Source organism: Oxyura jamaicensis, chromosome 3 (genome assembly GCF_011077185.1).
Source record: "Oxyura jamaicensis isolate SHBP4307 breed ruddy duck chromosome 3, BPBGC_Ojam_1.0, whole genome shotgun sequence".
Taxonomy (NCBI): Eukaryota; Metazoa; Chordata; class Aves; order Anseriformes; family Anatidae; genus Oxyura; species Oxyura jamaicensis.
The window spans coordinates 61672589-61696918 of record NC_048895.1 but is presented as its reverse complement, the minus strand read 5'-3'; the positions used below and the strand labels follow the sequence as shown (position 1 = coordinate 61696918).

The 24330-nt window shown below is 37.7% G+C and overlaps 1 protein-coding gene and 1 long non-coding RNA gene across 7 annotated transcripts in view; one reads left to right on the top strand and one right to left on the bottom strand.

Moving 5' to 3' along the window:
• The window catches only part of LAMA2 (laminin subunit alpha 2), a 390777-nt gene extending 375598 nt beyond the window's left edge, over positions 1-15179 (top strand). For 5 of the 6 annotated variants that reach the window (XM_035321576.1, XM_035321577.1, XM_035321575.1 and 2 more), the window contains 8 exons: positions 984-1043; positions 3507-3619; positions 5239-5428; positions 7878-8033; positions 11348-11501; positions 11882-12012; positions 12633-12855; positions 14915-15179. In XM_035321576.1, coding sequence (XP_035177467.1) covers positions 984-1043; positions 3507-3619; positions 5239-5428; positions 7878-8033; positions 11348-11501; positions 11882-12012; positions 12633-12855; positions 14915-15072 — 1185 coding nt within the window. In that variant the 3' untranslated portion in view covers positions 15073-15179. The remainder of the gene's footprint in view (positions 1-983; positions 1044-3506; positions 3620-5238; positions 5429-7877; positions 8034-11347; positions 11502-11881; positions 12013-12632; positions 12856-14914) is intronic. The other variant, XM_035321578.1, reaches the window with a different exon arrangement.
• Positions 7-23358, bottom strand: LOC118164196. The gene is made up of 3 exons (XR_004749367.1): positions 22947-23358; positions 13223-13365; positions 7-132 (listed from the first exon to the last, which is right to left on the bottom strand). It is a non-coding gene; the product is annotated as an uncharacterized LOC118164196 (long non-coding RNA).
• Positions 23359-24330: the final 972 nt, after the last annotated feature.

The window sequence follows — 24330 nt, the reverse complement described above, 5'->3', positions numbered from 1 at the left end:
CTAGTATCTAGTTCAGGGAATTGCTCTAGGGTGACTGGCATCCCAGCTCTGTTCTCTGCAGAGGCCCTCATGTTTTGTGTATTCAGGGGATGTCCATCCCTTCCTGTGAGTTATCAATCTCCTTCCCACATTCTAGAGGTACAAGTAGAAATATTTGCTGGGGAACACTTAACTCTGAGCAACATCCCCATCTCTCCCACTTCCCAAGCAGAATGTTGAACACAGACACCTCCCTAACTCAGTAATTTGCAACCAACCAGATGAACCAGGCAGTGTGAAAAGGAGCAAGGAAGAATAAGAAAGGCAAGTCAGAAAATGAGAGGAATATTATCTATTTATTAATACCAGAAACTAGTCCCATTATAACTAGGTGAGTTTTGTATAACATATCGAGAGCTGTGATAACTTGAAACAGGTGTTCAAAATAAAAATCTAAATAAAATACTATTATTCCACTTTCTTGTTCAGAAAAAATGAAACAGTTTTAGAATTCTAAAGACATTATTATTATTATTATTTTTTAAATAAGGTAAGCTTGTGGACCATTTTTACATTTATCTGATTTCTCCAAAGTATTTTTCTGGGGAATGTTGCAACAAAATAATAAACTGTTGTTTAATAATGAGATAATGACAGTTATGCATAATCTCATTGAACAAAGACTGTATACAGAAAATATACAGCAAAAAGTCATTTCCATGTAAGAAGCCTAAATAAGGTATCTGTTTTATTTAAGTCCTTTTAGGAGCTCTTTTAGATCTCGACTATGCATCTCCATGGAGAGGGGGAGGGGGAGTTTAATTCCAAATGGAAAAAAAAATCCTCTACTAGAGGCAAGACAAGATCTAGAAGTACAACAGTTGGGAAATGCACTGGTCACCAGTCTGCTGCTGCTGCTTGCTATGAATGCCAAAATGTTTCTCAACTGAGACCTGTGCTTGGGTAACTGCTGCTTCTGCCTCATGTTATTCACTGCTTCTCAGGACTCGTTTGCCACTGAAATGAAGAGCGCCAGCATTACGTCTGCATTTGACCTCATGACGGTATCTTCCAACATTTTTCCAAGCATTACTTCATTGCTTTATTAACACTGTTTGAGGAGCTGTGGGTACTGTTTCAGTTGTGCTACCTTTTTTCCTACTTTTTATGTGATTGCTAATACAGCATTGTTTGTCAAGAATGTGTGAGTGACACAGTCCATCAGTGGGCTTTTCTGTTCTTCATTTCCACGGTGATTCACACTTAGCTTCTTGACTTACCAGTCAAGTCCCTGACACCCGAAAAGACTGAAGTAAAGTGCAGCTGAAGAGCTCAGTCTTGAGGCTCTCAGGTAGTATGGGAGATTATTAAGCAGAGGCATTTAAATGTAGTACACCTTAAAACCATTACAGAGCCAGGATATTTTAATATGGGTTGATAATCCGTACTTACCTGGCAGTCTTATGAAGGCTGTTAAGCTGGCTGTCCTTAGCTGAAGTGAAAGCAGAAATAGGCTTATAAATACAACCTGGACATTTTTAAGCATGCCCTATGGATGTTTTTTTTTATTTTATTGACATTTCCTCATCAACCTGTTTTTTACTGATCAGTATTTATCCATAATTAATCAGTGTATGCTTGCTATGATTCCAACCATTGTGGATGTGTCTGGCACGTTCCCCCACATCTTGCACTTCCTTACAGTCTTCCTGCTGGGATGCAGAAAAACTGGGATGCAGCTGCAGTGTCAGAGCCAGACCTTTCTCTAACATAAGCCAATCTAGCAGGCACTTTAATGTCAGAATGTGTCCTCTGACTATGCAATATGCCACAGGAAAGTAGAGTAGAAAGTGCTAGTTAATTTTTCAGTTATTTCCTGTCATTCCAGCACCAGTAGCTAGTCCTGATCTCAAAATTTTAGCAAGTCTGACTGTTACAGAATATATATATATGTGTGTATATAATGTATATATATTATAATATAGAGAGAGAATTATTACTAACATAGTTGTGCAGCTGCATGATAAACTTGTAAATATTAAAATAATTAAATAACTAAAAACTTCACCCAGCATTAAGAGAATAAAATATATTTTTCTATTTGATGATCACTGGAAGACTGTAATCACACATTCATAATTTTGTTTGGTCCTGCTGAATTTTCCTTGTTTTTTTTCCTTCTTTGCACATTGATGTGTACTTGTCATAATGCATGGTGTTCTGCTCTGTCATGTTCCATACAGAGCATTATTGGAGAAAATTAATTTTAGAAGTTCTCTTCATTGTTGTGAAGGTCTTTGTGACGTGTGAAAGCAAAAAATATAACACTACTGAAAACCTGAGTGAGAAGGGAAAAAAAAAATCCTCTTTGTATTTGAAATCTCAGTGGCTGATGAGTCATTCATGACATTTTCAAACTGTTTCACAGAAAGAGCTCTTTGTCTGCAAAGCAACTCACCTTGTGCTTTGCAGGTCCCTGCTGAGTCAGGGCTCAAGTAACAGATTGTCACCAACCCAAAATGATATCAGCTACAGTGCTTAAAAACAGAGCTTGCAGCTATGAAAGTTTTTTTTGTTTTGTTTTGTTTTTTTTGTTTGTTTGTTTTTTTGTTTTTTTTTTTCCCTGTAGTATTGTTGTCCTAGCAGTGTTGTGTTAGATCCTCTAAGCAGTTTCTTCACAATACTCTCAGTGGGAGGTAAAAGCTAGACATGAGTAGGAGCTGGTAATTACCATGGTGTCTCATTGCTCCAGGCACCCACATACAAGAGCTTCTGGGCTAGAGATTAGAAGACCTGGTCAAATTAAAAAGGAAAAAATATACCAGGCAGAAGATATTTTACCCGTCATTGTTGTATCACTCTAAGTTTAATAAAAGTGAAGCAGACCGGGAGGGGTTTCTTCATTTATGCCCTGGGTAAAGTGTCTGCTCAGGGAGTTTAACAGTTGTTACCTCTATAGGTCAGTCGTGGTTTTTTTTTTTTTGTTGGTGGTGAGGGTCTTTCAACAGCAACAGAGAAAATAACAGCATATTAAACAAAGAATACAATTGTAAAAAATATAAAGAAGTAAAATGAAGACTCGCTGACTGCAAGGTCTGAAACTATTTATATCTCATTTTTAAGTTGACTAGTTTTCAAGTCAACAGCATAGCTGTTCAAGTTTAAGTCTTGCTTCATTCCTGTAAGAGGGCATCCTACAGTGTAAAACTCAGTTAAGCGAGCAAGTACTCTAGAAAACACTTAAGAATCTTGTAAATGTCCACTGATGGCATGAAAGCAGCAATGTTTGTATATTACTTGTATTTGCTTTTACAACCAGCTTAATGAGCTCTGCTTTTAAAGCAAGTTCCTGTCATACTGCTTTATAACTTCAGCTTGTGGGATGAGACATCAGCACGCCAGAAAACTGCAGGGCGGTGTCTAGACTAGGAGAAATAGTCTGATTCCTCGACAGCTGGAGGACTTCCAGCAGGTGCACAGCTGAGATACAAAACATGAAGCTTGTATGAGCACTGTGTATTTTGCAGGATTCCTGTGCTGCTGACACAGAACCAGCCATTTTGGAAGGTGGCAAGCAATTCGGTCTTTCAAGGAACAGCCACATTGCCGTCGCATTTGATGACACCAAAGTGAAAAACAGGTACATGGTTTATTTCAGTAATGAGCTTTCATGGAATTATATCAAAATAAAATTCAAAAGTTTCTCCCACAGTTATGGACACAAACACAGATAGTGTTAAAGCGTGGAATCTAGGCAATGAAGTGTCCACCCAAGTAACCCTCACAAGAACAGTTTACCTTTTTTTTTTTTTTTTTTTTTTTTTGTAAAGGTTTGGGCACATGCAGAACCTAACGAACCTAGGCTGACTTAAAGAAAAACAAACAGAAGAATGTAACTAGGTCATCCAACAGAGTTCATAGGTTGCCTTTTGGAAGGAAGTTTCTAGGTTCAGTAACCTGACAATTTATGGTAATAAGCCAACCTTTTTTTACGTCTCTTGCAGTAGCTGAGATTGGGCGTGCACAGCAAACGTGAAATGACATTGCCCTCTTGAAGTATAATCAAACATACATATCCACACTGACATGCCAAGGAATTCCCAGAATTCCTTCTAAGATTAAAGATATTTTCAATGGGTCTGCGAGGCTGTAACTTGTTAATCGCTCATTTTTGCTGTGAAGGCACATGATCATTAACAAATGTGCTATGCCACACCACTCAGCAGTTTTGCTGCCTTACTAATTTAAAGGTCCATCAGCTTCACACTCAGTTGTTACCTACACAGATGCTGTACTGTGTTATTTTCATTTATGCTAATTTTAGAAAACTATGAAAACAATTAAAAGAAAAGTATAATCCTATGGTCCTCGCATGTGCTCTTTTCAAATAAGTATTCAGGTCCGTCTGCTTTCATGCAATGTTTTTTCATGTTTATATAATCAACTGTTTTCAGGTACTGACGTTGCAACTCAGCTAGGGCTGGGCTAGTGATCTGCTTCCAGTACAACCTTTGCATTCGGATAATCTAAATCATTTCCCAGGGTTCTTTGATGAGAAGGAAAGACTCACAAAAGCAGTAAATGCATCCTGCGTGGGGTGGGGCCTCACCCTCACTGTCAGCTGTCCTACCTGTTAGCTTCTGAAGGGGAGGCTGGTTGAAGGGGAGGTTTTCAGCATTACCAATCAGTCAGGTCAATGGTCTTCACAAGAGAGCAGACTTCCTCAGACACACTCTCATATTTTGCTAGGAGAAATCAAAATTAGCATTTAATGTTCCAACTGTAAAGTCTTCCCTCTGCATCTTTAAAAGTTTGGTAACCTGTCTTCAGGCAATACAACTCACTAGAAACTAAACATTTGCTGACTGTCACTACAGCTGTCTCTTATTTGTGAGCATTGTGTGTGTGAAAGATGGATTTTTACTCTGGAATTTTACAAATGTTGGGATTTTCTAGCAATAACAGCTGCAGCTGAGAATTGTTTCTCCAAATTCTGTGCCAAAGTTGCACTTCTATATTTCCACAGTAACAGGACTAATGAACACTCATTTGTCAGGGGTCAGATATGTGTGAAATGCAATGCACGCGTGACCAAATTATTTTTTTTAACTCTGTTGGACATGTAAAATAGGCCACTAACTGTAAGGTTTTGTTAGAGGAATGCAAAAAAAGTAAAGTAGATAATTTTATCTACTGATAATTTGTCTACTCTGAATATCTTTTCTTTTGCATCCTTTTTCTTGCTTGTTTGATTTTCAGACTTACAATTGAATTTGAAATCCGGACCATGGCTGACTCTGGCTTGCTGTTTTATATGGCCCGCATCAACCATGCTGATTTTGCTACTGTTCAGATAAAGAATGGACTGCCTTACTTCAGCTACGATCTGGGGAGTGGAGACACCAACACAATGATTTCCAGCAAAATAAATGATGGCCAGTGGCACAAGGTATAATAGTCTCTAACGCTAAATTACTCTCTGTAATGGTGAGAGAGAGCTTTGTTTTGCCTTAAGATATTTGCAAAAATATAGTTTGTACAAGATAACCTTTCAACTAGACATTTCTGTAGTCTGCAAAATTTGTGCTTTGAGGTGCAATGTTAAGTACACAGTACGTATTCTAGTAAAATAAGTTATTGTTGATCCTTGAATTTTCTCCTTCAAGAAGCACGTATTTCTGGACATATTTAGAATATGTTCCATGTATGGTAAGGAATTGCAGAAAATGTTTCTTCTTGCCTAATAGGACTCTAGTGAGTATCATCTTGTCATCTTTGAATACATCTTTAAAGCCAGTTGTTTATATGTTAATAATGTCACTGTTCAGCTGTAATGCTAAGAACAATGGAAAGAAATTAACATTTAAGTAATTTTTTCCTGCATTATTAATTCAATTCATTAGGGATTAAATATGATACTAATGGATGTATTTGGCTTATGTGACTTCACAAGAGGAAGTATTTTTAAATATATGCAATGCCTGTGGCTTCTGGATGGTAAGGGAAGGAACAATATCACAACCATGATGTTCAGTATTTACTGGGCCAAGAACAACACATAGTATATTCATTAGGTGAAATAAAAGCTTGAAAGCACCAATAACGAAAAGAAAACCACGTAACTATGTTTTCAAGATATATGCTATAAGAGACATTACATTTTGGATAGGTATTTGTATAGTCCCCATCCACATCTCTATCACCAAACAAGAATAAGTCTAATTGCACTTCCCATTATGCTCTTAACACTCCCTCTTGTTAGTCATCCTTGGTCTCTCTCTGCTTCACTTCCAGCTGTTCCACAGGATTTTTATTTTCTCATTTTATTATTATTATTTATTATTATTATCCAGGAACATTCTGATGCTATCAATTGTTCCAAATGCAAAGTGGTTCATAATGGGAAAAAATAAAGCTGTAGTCATTATTTTATCTATTTTACTTAATGCCTGGGAACAGTAAACTAGTGTGCCTTGTACCCTCTATAAATACAGAACAAAGATGTGTTTTACTCTTTTAGCCCTGTTTTCTCTATATTCTAACTTGAGCATGTAATTTTCAATGCAAGGTTATGCTCTTCGAGCATGCAACTTGGTACTGTGTGAGAGATGGACCGTTGTAGATCCCATTTTTACAGGAAAGAATGGAGACAAGATCTAAATTCACAGCTCCCGAAAAGCAAAAGAAAATCAGTTTTGGCATGGGTGGAAGGAAGGCAACCTCTGTAATAAAAAAAAAAAAAAAACACACTTTTTGTTTCTGAGAAAGCAGGAGCTTTCCTTAAAATAATCCTTTTGGTGACTACCGTTTCTCTACTTGAATTGGTTTAGGTTGAAATGTTTCCATCAGGCCTACAGAAGCTATGGCACTGATAAAACCCTCCTTCCAGGCTTCATTATTGTGCTGCTTCATGCTGCTGTTATCTCTTTAAGTCCTCTGTAAGACTGTCCATTCCCATTTCCTTTCTCACTCACCAAATTCTCCTTCTGCTCAGGGTGTAACTATCCATCTCAGATTCACAGTTGTCTAGAAACACCAGGTTCAGTCCCTTGCCACCTGGGCACCCCATGTCAGTATTCAGTTATTCCTTTTGCATGACATCCTTTTGCTGCTACATCAAAGCAGGAACAGCCACATTTAAGAAAAGCCAAAGAAAAATAGCTTCTGCTCCTCCACTGAGCTAACTCCTGTTCTCTTTAGCAATCTGCTGTGATAATATGTGCTCCGTTTTACCTTTTATCCCTTTTTTATACAGATACATTATTATACTAATTTGCAGAGACCTCAGTATAATCTTTGGACAGAAATTGGCCTACATTTGTTAGGATAGATTTTCATCAACTCTTCAGCAATTGCATGTCCTCCATGTGATGCATTTGTCTGAACAGAAGCCTTACAAACATAGCTGGTATTATATTTACCCTAGCCTGAACTATAATCTGAGGCACATCCAAACTAGTGGAATAGTAAACTCAATAATGTCTGCAAATGTTCTGTAATAAAGCTTTGCAACAGGTGACACTAACATTCAGCATGTACTATTACTGGTACTTAACATTGCTATCTGATTCTAGGAAAAAGAATATTACAGTGTGCCTATGATAGTAATAATTTCTCTTTCAAAAGGAACCCCGTGTCCTTTCAAAAGTTCTAATAAGTAATAGTCATTATGCCTTCTGACTCAAATCTAATTAAAAGGCAGACATATGTTTGCACAAAACTTTGCAAACTCTGATCCATCGACACTATCCATAACTGCTAGCCAAGTACTTCTGATTACCACTGCTTTCTCACTTATTATATTATAAATTTTAGACTGTAAGGCTTGTTACAATATATAAAACACTTTGTTTTCAGGAAACTGTCTCTAATTGTATTACATTTGCATTTCCTTTTAGATAAAAGTAATTCGAACCAAGCAAGAAGGAAACCTCATAGTAGATGGCGTTTCAAACAGTACTGTTAGCCCCAAAAAGGCTGATATATTGGATGTTGTAGGGATGCTGTATGTTGGAGGATTACCCATTAACTACACAACTAGAAGAATTGGTCCGGTAAGCAAGTTTAACTAAGTTATTATACGCTTCTTAAGTATGTCTCAATTGGTACTGGTATCTTCCCAGTTTTGTTTTGCTTTTTCCCTAGACTGCTCTTGAATATTGATAAAATGGATCTTACTGAAGGTATACTAACTTCTTTCAGTGGGAGGATCTGACTCAGAACCCAGTTCATGTAAAGAACTAACAGCTGTTGTTACAGAAAAGTAGAAATATCCATATACTTGCATCCACTTGGATCACTACACAGCCAGAGCATAAGTTCCTGAATATCGTTTGCCTTTTCTCTTGACTGTAATCCATCTTGCAGTGAGAGGTAATAGACAGGGAAAACATCTCCTAAGAGAAGCGGTAGAAGCCAAAACTACCCCTAAGTACTCAGTAGTACTGCTGCTTACTGTAGTAATTGGGTTTGTGTTGTTATTGCTAGCTTAGGAGAGAATGTATTTGAAGTAAGACCATGAAAACTCTGTTGTCCTCTACTGTGCGTATTTATCACTGTCTCAGCCTAAATGCCCAGCTTTCATGCTGACATGAAAGATATTTTGGCAAACAGAGGTTAATATCATTTTGGCCTAGAAACTCTAGGATAAAATAGGAACACTGTATTCCCTCATCCAGACCATATGGATTTATCTAAACAGATCTGAGGCACTGAAAAACAAAAGCATACATAGCTACCCAAAAATATAATTCCTAATACTATCAAATTGTGTTCTTTGAAATACACCTGCAATTTACGAATACTAATCTGAGGAGAAAGGTAACACTAAATCCTTACCTATTGCTCATGTCAGAAGTAATAGAGGGAACCCAGGCAGATAAATGGCTCAGTGTGGCAATAACAGTCATGTCAGATTCTGACAGTCTTAAGTGCTTTGGGATTTAATGAAGCTGTGACTTCAAATGTCATTCACAGAAGGTAAAAATCAGTGCTTGCCTTTCAATCATTCCCAGTAAAATACATCTCATGATGTATTAATAGAACTTTGTGTTGTAGGCTTCATGTTAAGACTCCAATTAAAATTTGAAAGCATGTATTATCTTAGTTCGGCCTTTCTGCTAAACAGATGTCAACCTCTTTAGACACTAGTCTAGCATGTAGTGGTAGGTGGGCTGGCTTCCTATCAGAAGACTGATACCTACTTGTTTGACATCAACAGATGTCACATTTTAAGCACGCCAAACTCTACTTTCAGCAAAAGAAATTATATAGACTGTTAGCATGCTAAAGTATAACCAAGTTTGCTTTTCTACTGGGAAACTGAAATTCTGAAGTTAGAGAATGTTATCAAGTTGTCTACAAATCTTGATTGCTATAATTGAATTTCACGGTGAAGATGGTAAGAATTGTTTTGTGGTATGGGATTTTTTTGGTAACATAATGTTGATTTGGAGATGATTTTCACTTAGAAGGTCTCTCTGAAAAATCTGACAGAAAAGTGATACATAAAGAGCTGAATATATTCACTGATATTTCTAAAGTTTCCATGAAAACTTTGTACAGGTGTTGTGGTTTAACCTGGCCGGCAGCTAAACACCACACAGCTGTTTGCTCACCTTCCCCCCTCCCTCCCTGGGATGGGGGGAGAGAAACAAGAAAAACTAAAGCCTGTGGGTTGACATAGATACAGTTTATTAGGACAAAAATAATAATAATACTAATAATAATATGTACAAAACAAGTGATGCACAATGAAATTGCTCATCACCCGCTGACCGATGCCCAGCCTATCCCCGAGCAGCCGGCCCCCCACCCTGGCTAGCCACCCCTATATATTGTTTAGCACGACATCAGATGGTATGGAATACCCCTTTGGCCAGTTGGGGTCAGCTGTCCTGGGTCTGTCCCCTCCCAGCTCTTGCTGCACCCCCAGCCTGCCCACTGGCAGGACAGAGCAAGAAGCTGAAAAGTCCTTGGCTAGATGTAAGCATTGCTCTGCAGCAATTAAAACATCAGTGTGTTATCAGCACTCTTCTCATCCTAATGCAACACATAGCACCCTACCACCTACTAGGAGGAAAATTAACTCTATCCTAACTAAAACCAGGACAACAGTTTTGTCTAGTAGTAATAAGATATATATACCACACTACATGCAGCTTTGATTTACAAGGAAAGGGATTTTTTTTAAGAGGTGGTTTTAGAAGGTCTTTCAAATTGCTAGTCAGGATATTATTAGAGAAGGTAGTGTGCAGAATCAAGACTTCCATCTGCAGGTGTTCCTTTCTTCTTTCTGTATTTATACATATTTTTTTTACTTTATTATATGAACTGATTTTTATTTTGCTCTTTTGTTTTGCATTGCTTATGAATATGTCTTCTTTTTCTTCTTTAAAGTGCATATTTATCACTTTCCTCTCTCCCACTGTTATCAGGGATAAACTTTCCTGACATTAAGTTAGGCCTCTATATAAAGCTGAGAACCAAAAAGCAGCATCTACGTACCTTGGGAAGGAGAGCTCTAGGGTAGTTCATAGAAGGGAAAATGCAAATGGCTTCCTGAGGTCCCACTGGGATGGGACTTGGGCAGCCCCTCACTCCTGACCCCCAGGCAGGATGTCACTCATATCATCAGCTTCAGCATGCCCATGCCACCCACCTGCAGTCACAAAAAGATGCTCTTGATGCAGAAGCCAAGCTGGCGCTGCAGTTTGCTACCCAGCACCGGAGCACCCATACACCTGAGGACATCCCCTGCCTCCACCCAGCTCTCTGGTCACTGGTGTGGCCATTGTCAGAACGGTCGCTGGCCCTATAGATTATATGAGAAAATATGTATGGCCAACAACTTTTATGTAGAGGCACAGTTCATATCAGTAAGTGCCTAAATCCATTAGCTCAGTCTTACCATGTAGACCCACAGTAAAGTGATTAAAAGGAGGAGAAAAAAAGCCCTCATAAAATTACCAGCAGCCTAGAGAACTGTATCCAGTATCTTTGTCTACTTGCAAACCCCATAACCTAGTCAATTAAAAAGGTAAAGTATAGGCCATTAAATTCCTGCATTGCTGATGTAATTTGCTATGTTTCATTATGCAGTGTATTATTTTATGTCCCCCATTAAGCCAAATAGATGTGACTCAGATCACATCTCTGAAAAGTAATGTAATTCCTCCTCAGCATGATTGAGATTAGATACCAATTATAATCAGATATTAAGGATTAGCCACATAAAATTAAAGTATTATCCAGCTCCATAAAGCCCACAAAGAAAAGGTACTTTTTAGTGACAAAATGTAGGCCTTTATTCTAAGCATTTCAGTTTGCTTTGCAAAGTTATACATTTTGTTTGAAATATGGAATGCAGGTCACCTATAGCATTGACGGCTGCATCAGAAGTTTTAAAATGACAGAATCACCTGTTGACCTGGATAACCCAACTTCAAGCTTCAACGTTGGAAAGTGCTTTGTCACTGCCCAGAAAGGAACGTACTTCGATGGAACAGGCTTTGCCAAAACAGGTAGCAAACAGAAGTTTTGCTGATAGGCAAAGACAAAGAAAGAGGAGATGTTGTTTTCAAAAATGTCCAGTGCAATCTAACTCCTGTTGACTTGAAGCAAAGTGAGACCAGAACATCCCACATGAAAATCCCACTTACAATTTTTAATTATCTTGCCTCAGGATGGAATATATGACTTTCTAGCAAGGTCTCACACGAAGTACAGCCACCGTAACTGTTTCTTACATGATTTCAAATGAAATGGAGTGCGTTAATAATGCTAAGTTATACAAGGTACTATACAAGGTACTACCTTGCATTACTGGCAATGCACTGTGTGATTACTGGGAATAATGTAATTACATACTTCAGTTTATTAAACTTTCCCTTTTCTCTCCAAGTTGGTGCATACAGAGTGGGAACAGATCTGCTAGTGGAATTTGAATTCCGCACAACACAGATGAATGGTGTGCTCCTAGGAGTAAGCAGCCAGAAAATGGATGGGCTTGGCATTGAATTAGTGGATGGAAAAGTAAGTAGGAAGTAGTTTTAACTCTTTGTAAATATTCTTTTTAAAAAGCATCCTTTCAAAGACTTTTTGAATGCAAACTTACTACTCCAATCTCCAGATATATCAGTCAATATCAAGACTTGCCACTTTCCATACATCCAGAGATTCTTACACTTTTACAAACATATTCTAAAAGATTCTGTAACACTTTAATTTCCCAAAACTACAACATCCATGCTTAAATTTGAACAGGAAATGTTTTGAGGAAAGTCATCATCATTAATAGTACTAGTTTCCTATATGAATCTTTTATTTCAGTCTGGTAAACCAGTCAGTATTCTGTTATTATAAGGAGCTTCTTTAGAGAGTGCATAGAAAGAGGACTCAAAAACTAAAACAAACATGAAAAGATGACAAACTATACAACAGGTTTGCACATTTCCATTCGTTTATATGAGTGGCATGATGCAGACCCTCCCTGAGACTATGCAGAAGGACAGCAATTGACACAATGTTATTAAATCAGTGCTTTAGTGTGTGCAGTCTGTTGTTGTTGATTTTAAATACATAAGCATAATAAGAAAAAAAAGAACTGTGTACCTGCTTTGCGAAATATCTCACTTTGATGGCATGCTTTTCAGGTGATGTTTCATGTTGACAATGGTGCAGGCCGATTCTCTGCTATCTACGAGCCTGATGCACCAAACAGATTGTGTGATGGGCAGTGGCACAAGGTTGTTGCAAACAAGATCAAACACCGTTTAGAGCTGACTGTAGATGACACACAAGTGGATGGTAACAGTCCAAACAGAGCCTCGACCTCAGCAGACACTAACGACCCTGTCTTTGTCGGAGGATATCCTGGTAAGCATTAAGGCACAAGTAATGCTTTACTTGTTACCAAGGCAGCAGTGCTAGAGCACATCGTAAATGCAATTAGGACTAGTATGCTAAAGTCGGTGGATAAGAACACCTAAGTTTGTATCACTTGGCATGGATGCTTGTTTCTGCATCCAGCTGCATTTCAGAATTAGAAGTTCTGCAGCACTACAGGATTCTCATCAGTCCGCCCTGCCCAGTCTCAAATGGAGATGCGGTCACAGAGGAGCAGGCAAACTTTCTGCCTTCTGCTGCTCACAATGCACACAGCCTCCCTATTAAAACTTTCTTTTTAATAATCAATAGTATCAGTATTTGGCAACTTAAATTTACTGAAAGAATGCATACATACCCTTGAGGAGGCAAGGCACTGTGTGTACATGAGCATGTAAAATATGAGGAATTGAGGAATGTGGACAACAGCTTGCACAGAGGTGAGAGAACACCTTTTCCTGATGAATGTTTTCACTGTAGAGTCTAGTGACCCTATAGAAACTAAGAAAAAAGAAACTAATCAAAATTTCGTACTCATTAATCTGGAAGTCCTTGAGATATCTTGCTTCTAGCAAAAGTAATTGAACAGGATCCAGAACTGGGCTGAGCTCTGCAGCTAGCTTCATCTTTCACTATGCTGACAATGAATGCTAGTTGATCTGTTCAGAGGAAATCAACAGGCTTGTCTAATAGCAGTTTGCTTTCTGAAAACACAGATAAGGTGTTTGCAAACTGTCAATTCTGTTGTATTTACAATATAGTTTCCCTCTAGTTGGCAAACAAAAGAACTAAGTAAGTTTGCAATGTTTGTCTGTTCTAGAGCAAACTGAGATCAATATGGGAAGACTCCTCTTAAGTAAATTCCTACATGGTTTTAGGAGATAGTGCCAGAGACTGAGCAAGGATGTCAATTACTGGTTATCCATAGAGACCGTTAGTCATCTTCTACTACCACTCTTCCCTATACAAGGATGCACACGTTGCTTGAACTAGTGGAAACACATCCTATGTGAAACACTGCAATGCTACGGCCAGCCAGTCTGTACCAGCATGAAGTATTTCTGCAAACCTTAGTTGTATCAATCACTAGATTTGTACTGGAGTGCATCCCTGTAGCCACTTTTTCACTAGGAAGAGAGAGACAAGTTCAGCCGTGAATTTCAAGCAATTGTGATAAAGATTTTCAGTGTTCCAGTCAAAACAACCATCACTTCTATCACAGTCCATTCACAGTAGGATAGTTCCCTCCTTTGTTCACAACAGATTTCCCTGCACCCTGATGATGTAGCAGTATTAAATGCCATCCAGCCAGGGTGATAGCAAAGTCTTGTGGCTTTTTTTTTTTTCTCCATTGGTTGGAAACAGAAGCGACAAGAGTGCTGAGGTGCTAACGGGCTGACTTCTCACCCCTGCCATCAGAACTGAATGTTTATCAATATGATAATGAGCACTTTATATACTTAATTCATATATATACATAATGCATATATATAAAGAGTAAGCAAGAAGAAATAAAGAAAATGAAAGGAAGAGTGTTTGAAAACTGTTCTTTATATGACAGCTGAAGCACATTGTTGAGGAAATGACTTTCTCAAGATACTAGGGCTAATGAAAATTGCATCACTTTTGGCCTTTTTTTCCCCCTTTTCATCTGTTATGTTGTGGATAAATACCTTTGAAGTTGGCAGGATGAGCATGTATCTGTCATACACCACTTGTAGGTAACAAACTGTCATTTGGCCATTTTCTTTCATTTACCTATTTTCCTGATTTATATAGTTTATAATGGCAGTTTAAATGTCTTCAGCTTCTGCCACTGTCATGATAGGATAGGAAACAGAAAGAAGACTGGATTGTTACTACTATATTTATCATATTCACTCATAATGTTTGCCACTTTTTGAGAATATTAGATGATATAGAGCAAATAAAACATTAAATATATATATATCACTGGGGACATTTGTTCTTTGGCAGGACTGTTTTTGAACAAACTGAAGTATCAACTCAAACGTATCTAATTCCTTTTGCCTTTTTTTCCCTCCCTCAGATGGTGTGACCCAGTTTGGGCTGACCACTAATATCCGTTTTAAAGGATGTATTCGATTTCTGAAGCTCACCAAGGGTACAGCTAAAGCTCAAGAGATTAACTTTAGCAAAGCTTTGGAGCTGAAGGGTGTTCAACCGGTATCATGTCCTGCAAACTAACTGTCATTCAGCTGATACAGATCTGTTTGTATAAGCACCTCAGATTAAAAACAAAACCAGAAAGCTATATACACACTGCATTCATAATAAAATGTCTTCATGCAATATTTGGGTAGTTTTTGTGGTATATTCAAATGGCTATTTCAAGGTACCTCCCAAACAGAATGCCAGAAGTAATCTTCTCCCTGCCTTTCATTAAGGGTGTAAAGCAACATTTTTTCCTCTCTCTTTCATTGTAGCTTGAAATGGAAGTGTTTCAGCATACTTCTGCTGAGGGAGACCATGCAGGATGTTCCCTTGCTGTGGAACTTACATTCCTTTTCTGTTCTTAATACAGTGCACTTGCATACATACACACCTCTGTCCTTCATTAAAAAAAAAAAAAAAAAGACATATTAACTTACTTCCAAAAAGCTTGCTTTGGACACTCCCAAGAGTCATTAAAAATTTTCTGTGATCATAATATTTCCAATGAAAATTTCACTGAGGAAATGCTAAGTTTTATGTATTCTGTGTGGCTGCTGTCATGCTATGGCCTTGGAATTAAGTGCAGGGAAGGAAAATGTTTCTGCTTGGTTGGTTTATATGGCCTTATTACAGAAAAACACTGCACCTAAAATTTCTGCTGAACAGCACTGAGATTTAACAGAGGCTATGAAGTAGAAGATTCCTAGCATGGTACATGTTGCTAATCTTCACTGTAATTTATTTATTCAAACCCTTAATATAAAAGCAGCTTCCAAAGTTAGACTCTAATTCTCAACACTGTCCATTTGTGAGGTATTCTGAAAGCATCAGCAATCCCAGATCTCCCTTAAGTAAAACTTAGAGAACTCAGTGAATAGCAGTTTAAACATCAATAAGAAGAAAAAATTTGCTTTCCTGATTCTCACTAAAATGCTAAATCCTGGTGATTTTCCTCTGTATGTTTTAGAGGACTATGAAATCATCACTGAAGTATGGATTATCTTTTCTGTGGGTTGTTTCAAATTGTCAGACTTTACTTTTGCAAAGGTTGTGCTTGGACATGCAGAGAATACACTGTACAAATGTAAAAACAACTACCTACAGACTGCAACAGCAGAAGAAAAACCTAGCAGTTTACACTCAGCAGTAAAACAGCACAACCACACAATTAAAAGGAAAGTCATTTTTTTCCCCCCACAGTGAGCTTGAATATACTTTTTCAGAATTTCTGACATGCCTGGAAAAAGGATGCATACGATATTTGCAAAATTGTGCTGCCAGAGAACAGTCCTGCAGGGGTGCTTTGTATTTTACAAACAACCTCTTTGACATTCAATTTCTTCTCTAAACTGCCACAGGAGAAAACTTTAAACTGTGAAAGTACATTTAAGAGATGGTAATAAATGTGTTCATTGCCACTCCAATGGTTTGGGGATTCTAACATTCATCAGATATACCTGGAAAAAAAAAAAAAAAAAAGCATCTGACTCTTGGGAAGCCCTGAAGTAATTGACTTCGGTAAGTATTTCTAGTTTTTACTTGCAGCTGGTCCTTTAATATTAACAAACAGTTAATTGTTGTGCAACTTTAATGCATGTTTGATGCGTTCATTAAAGCATGTATTTGTCTCTGAAAAAGCCTAATCATGGGAAATATACTGCATTACTATAACTTCTACCCTTTCCTATCATGACTACCATAAAACATTAATGTGTTTCTTTTATTATTTTTAATGTTCCTTGTATTTTACCTACTCTCATCCGTATAATATTTCAGGATAGTTTGAGAAGCTTAAGAAAAATAGGGGACAACATTTCAAAAAGTTGATTATTTCCAAAATTCTTGATAAATATGAATAAATGAAGCTCCAAGACTTACTTGTGGAAGGTATTATTGGGGTGAATTTAACACAAAGCCTGGACCAGCCAAACCATTTGGCCCATCATCACACACAGACATTTACTAGTTTAGAAACACATTTCCCCAGACTCGAGCTTCTATTCAGCATGTTGGATTCTTTTCAACATAAGCTTGCCTGCAAAGTCTTATACTTTTTTTCAGACTTGGGGACACAAGGGAAATTCAGACAACTGAGACTAGAATGCCAGGAATTAATTCCACATCCTTCCTCAGAGGCAAGGAATTGCCAGTGGTCTGCGTAGCCCTACATCTGCAATGGTCTTTCACATAAAGATGGCTTTGCCTTAGAAACAAATACTGGAGTTTCTGCAGTAAAGAAATGGGGGAAAAGAGGCCTTTATGTTCTGTGGTCTGTTGAGTTATTTCTCCCTTGCATGGCCTGGGAGGAATGCGTGGGACAAAGCAAAAACAATGAAACAATGCACATTATTACTTTTCTTAAACTTTTGTGTGGAAAGAAGCAACCAGCTGCTGTTCTTGGCTGAAAGAAATAAATTCAGTAGGCTGAAACAACAGCTACTTTAGCAAATGGACAAGTTAAAAGCAAATTGTAAAACTGCCTAACTTTTATTTTATTTTTTTTTCATAGATCATTGAGTGGGTGCATCAAATACTGCTAGAAAAGCTTTTTGCCTTTGAAGATTCAGTAGAGTATCTGGGAATGATCCCAGTTGCCTATTATTACCTTGTGCTATACAACAGACTCATAGATTGGTAGGTTCCCAATAGAGACTGAAAATGCCTGAAAATAGGAGATTTTGAGCCTCAGAGCTCAAACAGATTGCTGGATACATCAGTGTTGAATGTGCCAAAAGCAGTAATATTGTCCCAATTCAGGACTGTAATAAAACATACATCTATAAAATACAAGTATTTAAAATCTTATTTTGGTGGATTTTTTTGCATATGGAATTTTTTACTTTTTTTTTTTTTTTTTTGTGCATGCATTAAATAGTCTTCACTAATAAGGTTCAAAATTATTTTTTTTTTTTTTAAAAAAAGGTGATTTTAAAATTGTATTTAAGATTAACCTTTTTGAGTGTGGTCAGCTTGAAGCCTTTATGACAAAGATTCACTCTGTGCATGGGACAAATGCTTGTTCACCTCTAGCTTTAGGAAAAGAGATACATATGAAAAAAAAAAGTTGTGTTTTCAATTTCAAATACACCCAATTTTCAACTTAAACTCTTTCTAAGGAGCAATATACTTGTGCTTTCTACCTCATCATACTTTCTCCTTTTTATAGAAGTTCATGAAGAACAAACCATTTTGTTGTCATATTATTATTCTTTAGAGCTCACAGGAAAAAATACTTTAAAATCCAATCCATTTTTCATTTATTTTAACAGAGAAAATATGAGGGATGCCAATTCCATCTTTCCCTTGTTCAGACCAACAAGAAAATGTGTATGGCACAAGTTTCATGAGAACTTATCTACTGAAGGATCTACAAAAGATCACCATCCCCACGTACACAACAGTTTTTAATCCTTTAAAGAAGACTTTGCTATTTTCAACTGTCTAAAGGTTTATGAAAACCTATAAAACTCTTCTGAAAATATCCTATGCAATGAAAAAGGTTATTTTCAGAAAAAATTAATGAGGTGCTATAGCTGGACCACTGTATCTTTTAATCTAATACTTTTTTTTTTTTTTTTTTAATCTGCATTTTCCAATATCAAAACCTTAGCAATTCAAGTCTATCAAGTCTTACAGTATACATATGAGCCGACCTTCTGGTGTAAATATGTAAGAAACATCACCTTTACTGCCTCATGCTTCATAAATAGACACAAAACTATCCAGAACTTTCTATAGAATTTCTTAAATATACTGCTGATGTGTCACACAGACCCCAAATTATTCAGTCTACATATAGTCATGCTGTTATTCTTCATACTCAAGAGTATAAATAATTTCTTCAAGTAGCTGAAATCTCAGATGATTCCTGGTATTATACACCTATTTTAACTCCAAAAATCAAATGTCTCCCATTTCAAGTTTAGTGGTCAATGTAGCATAAAATGACAGCACTTCAGAAACTTAAGTATCTAGTTTAAGCAAAGGAATAAAAGTCTAGGGAAAAAAAATAAAAAATAATAATAATAAAAAAAACCACCTACATCAATTGGTTCTCTCATACCTCTCACACTCCCACTGGGACCAACATCACAACCTGTAGTTCAAATCTAACACAGTCTCACAATTTTCACTTGGCCACGGAGTTATTTATGCTGAGGAGAACTGCATAAAACTTCCTTAATACTAGAGTCACTTCTTTCTTCCCCTGTTTTTAGAAGGGATGTTTGAGTACAAAATTAAACCTGCGCTTTCTGCTTGCCACTTAGTATTTAAGACTTAGTCTGTAATAATGATAATGAAAGTAGATATTTGGCATTTGAAAGACTAACTTTTATGATATATAGCATTGCAAAATATTCCACAAAGCTGAATAACCTGCTGTGACATCTCCCCTTTTAATGATAATTTATTTTGACAACTTTGGTACTTCTAGTTGGCACGAGCAAGGAAGGATGACTGGCAGCTGAGGCCCTGGAGTTGTAAATTTCCTGTGGTTTACTTCATTAGGATTCTGTGCTACCATGTAATATGAATTTGATTTAACAGCCAAAGGCCTCATTCTTTCAGGAGTTTCATGTTAGTAGGAAGAGCTGGCCATACATGTGCCCAGGCCTCTGCATGGAGGGACCACAGGGCATGGAGCGATGCAGGCCCTGACATCCCTCAAGGGCACAAAGAGGTGGAATAAATGAGGGCCTCTCCTCCACAGCTTTGAATGACTTGGGGTTAGAGCCTTCTTAGGCACTGAGATGCCTGGAAGTGAAGGCAGGCCTAAGACAACACAGACTGATGGCCCTACAGTGATGCCAGTGTTTGTGTCAGTTTACCCCACCCGTGGATTCAGCAAGGATCTGAATGCTACAAGTTGTCTCTAATATTTCTTACTCACCATTTGTTCAAGCAACCCCTTTATTTTCTTCCTCTTTAAAAAACTTTATGTTAAACTTGCTTGAGGGAAAGTTATCACCCCTCTTTCTTTCTTGACTTTTTAGTTCTCTACAAGGCAGAAAAAGATGTCCTGCAGCTGAGGTGGGAGTCAATTGTCAGCTGAAAGGAAATATTACTGCTCAGAAACAAAAGATGCCATGTCAGTCTTTTGCTACTGATATCAGATCCATTTTTACTTCAAAAGGCCAAAGGAACTAACTCCAGTAAAATGCAACAGGCTCTCGTTTATCACCATATCAGCATGTGACATTTCCAGAGCTCTGCTGGCTCTGGGGCTTGCAAGCCCAGATGCTGAGGCTGATCTGCTCCTTCCACTCAGCCAGCAGGGCTGCATGCCCAGAGCACGCCATGACCAGCAAGCAGCAAACCATGGTCACTCTAGGGGCAGCAGATGAGCCCGCTTGCACTCTGGATATTTTACTTCATTTCATGTCACTGGTGAAAGCTTTCTGTCCAACAGGACTTGTTGGCCCTGCCACAATTCACTATGGCACCCAATGTTAGTGTTACGCTTGACTAAACACAGCAGAACCCCAGCTTAGAGAAAGATTTCCAAATCCAGGTAATATCAAATATTTCCATCCATACAGAAATATCTGACCAAACAACTCACCTAAAATTCTCTAAATAGGTTCCTCAAGAAATTTCTGAGCTTCCCGCAAAGAAATGAATTCCCATCTCAACAAACCTGAGATGGAAGCACAGCCACTTACATCTGTCACAGAACTGCAGCATCTTAAGAAATTAACCTTTCACACATATTCACTCAAGTACACTTCTTGCTGCTAATGGCTGTATTATTGCTACTATTCAGTCCATTTTGATAATCTGAGCATTTTTTTTCTCCTTAAACTACAAATAATTTAACAAAGGGGGTGAATGTGGCAGGAATAGCTCATCAGACTGGTTGGGAATTCACCGATACTGAGACAAGTAAAAAAATATATATATAAAAAAATCAACGTGGCTTCTGACTGCTGTTACAAATCTGCTGTTCTGTAGAAAATTTCAAAGTGAAAAGGCCAGGGTATGGATAATACTACAGTGCATCTCTTCCAGGCCACAGTCAGCTGGACAGAAGAGCCAGACAGAAAATCCTAAGATTAAGATAATATATGAGAACTACTTGCTACAAGAGGTGGGCCTAAATGAGAAAACCCACTTCTCACCTACTGAAGGGAAAGATTACAACATGCAAAACACTGAATTTGGATTTAGATAGGAGATTATACATTTGTACAGCTGTGTGGACAGTTCTGAGAGGGAAATAAACAGGTCAGGAATTCCATTATAGCAGGGCAGAGAAAAAGGTTGCTGCAGCTGGGAGTACTTCAGCTGCAAATCTGCGCCAGAGCCAGATGCAAAATGGCTCACAGTGGTTTGTTTCTGGCTTTTCTCATGTAGATGACAGAAAGAAAAAGTATACTATAAAATCCGCTCAAAGTGTCTGTATATTCTCCCTGTGTTGCTCACACCTCCTGAAGATTACAATTGTTGCTGCTTTCAATTCAACAACAAAAAAAATGAAAATTTTGAAAATTGTTGAAAATTCAACACTCTCTTTTATATAAATATTTATATATATAAAGTGCCTGTCACCATATTGATAAACACTCTTTGGAACCACTCTGATGTAAGAACAGGAGTTGGCCTGTTGGTACCACAGCACTTCTGTTCTCAACCAATTCAAAAAAAAAAAAAAAGCCACAGGACTGGGTTACTTGGCGCCCATCCTACAGAGGGACCACCGAGAGGAACAGAAACCTGCATCCAGACATTACATTCCAAAATACAAACTAAAGGCAACAGCGCTACCTTCCAGCTACATTTAAGGATTGAGCAGTCGTTATTGAACAAAATTCAACAAAGCCACCTCAAACCTTGTAAGGCAGGGTTCAAAGAGGTACAGTGAGCTGAACGTGCACCTGCCTCAATGCTCTAAGAACAAGTTTGCAAGGTGCTAATATATTCAGTGCAAGACTAAGGCAAGCACAGCCACAATGATCACACCTTTGTATACGTTGTCCAGCAGGTATGTCATTTTAATCTTTTACATATTTTCATATACTTAACTAAGGTACCCATGTGCTCTCAAATACCAGCAGGTATTGGCACATTGTATTTTTAAAGTGTCTAAAGTATTTTTCCATAAAAGACATCAGATGTTGCTGCTGCTTAGGAATTGTTAAAAGTACTAGAGCAGATGGAGAATTAAGTTTACCACTTAGCTGCCTAGTCCATGGACCATTTTCTGTCCACCTCTCCACTGAAACATTTTTGAAATTAAAAAAAAAAAAAATCCTTGGGGAAAAAAAAAATCACAACGTCCTCACTAATTAATTTACTTTTTTTTTTTTTTTTTTTTTTTTAATATCTTTACTGGCATTTCTCTTTTCTGTGGTGATTTTAATTGAAAAGAGGTCGTTCCTCTTTGTGGTGTGTGTAACATCTTTGTTACATGCTGTTTTGTGCTATATAAGAATATACAATTTTGACTGCTACTTATTATTTTGCCCTGGTAATCTATAATTAGTCACCTTAGTGATGACGTTTCTTTGTAGCAATACTCCTTTTACTAATTTTTAAAATTATTAATTACAAAACAAAAACCTGTTTCTCTATCTACCACTTCATATGTCGCTGATTTGGGGCAAGCAAGAAAACAAAGTAAGCTTTTTCCCTACAGTCTAGAAAGGGAGATGGATAGGCTTAGCTCTAGACCTAGAAATGGTCCTGTGGTAGAAAAAACCATTAACAACTGGGGGAGGGGGCAGAGGGAAATAAAAGCACACAGTAGAAAGGGCTTGAAGAAGCCAAGGTTTCTGCTTTGATAGCAGCTGTCCCTAGGAAACATCAGCACCCACAGCCCTACTTGGCACATGTTGCAGTGGGCAAAGATCAGGGACCAGGGGAGAGGAGCTGGACAGTTTATAACCTTTCAGTGATTTTTAACTCACCCTTTTTAAATGTAGTGACTCCAGCTTTATGTAGGTTTCTCTCTCCTGAGCCAGTTCAAGACAACACACCACTTCAGTTCTGTTGCTGGTCAAATGCAGGCACACCTCAAGGTAAGGGCAACTTTACAATCCTGATTCATTTGTCAAACCTGACAAGTATTGCACATTATGATTTCCATGTGACAGTTTGACTGTAAATTTGCCCTCTGCAAGATCCTTCTATATGCATTCAAACTAATTTACCTCTTGCTGATCGAGTCCTACCTACCTCATAATTTGCTTAAATGCAGAGCCTAAATTGACTAAATCAAATGCATTTGTGCAAACTCAATAAACAGAGCCATTACCCACTGAAATAAGCAAGTCTCCTAAGAGCATCAAATGCTTCATTACAGTGGAAGAGTTGGCTCAGGAGCCCCACACCACTCCAACTAATGACCGTGTTTCTCTCTTCATTTCATTAGCCAGTCTGAGGCCTCCAGTACTTTTTTTTCTAGAAACAGAAGTGCAAGAAGCGTACATAACTTTATCAAGTACGGCAACCAAAGCAGCTAAAGCTCATTTTCCAGTGTAATGAAAAGGAACCAGTGGAGAAAGATATATTTAAATATCCCTGCTAACGCATGCATTAGCTAAACCATAGTCATTCTTAAAGATCACAGCCACATAGCACACTGCCTCCCTTTGGGGAGAAGGTCATAAAATTATTAGAGCTCTGTGTCAGTACATTTTTTTTATAGCAATGTAAATATGGCTGAGTCACCTGGCTCTGTCTCTGACACAGCACCTCAAAAGGCACGTTGGTTTGCCATTGCAAAGTAACCCCTCAGAAACAAATATCTTGCCTTTGGCCACAAGCACATTCAGCCCTTAATGAACGATGCCCAAAACAGGATCCACCTGACAAGGACTGAAATTAAAGGAGAAGAGAAAGAAAAAAAAAAAATACCAAAACTAGTAACAAAATACAAACATTTTTTGCTGATAAGTATAAAATAAACTCAAGTATATAACTAGAGCTGGAAGTCTCAAACTAGCAGGCTAATTTTGGGAACTGTCAAATTTTTAATACAAACAACTAATAAATGTAGATTTTATGAAATGCTTATCTTTAAAATGCTTTAGAAATCCATTTTTCTATTAATAACCAAAAATAGTAATCTGGGCTTGCTGCAAATAGCATGCTATTTCAAACCCATAAAATCCAGGAAATTAAGTCATCCGACACATTAACTACACCATTCCTCTTCAGCTGTTTCTCCTTTGCCACTTCTGCCTTTAGTTCCCTATATGCTAACCTCCACCAAAAATTAGTAAGACACTGTTACGGTTTCTAATATAGCATGTTAAAGAATTATGTACAGATCTACCAAAACCAGATTTT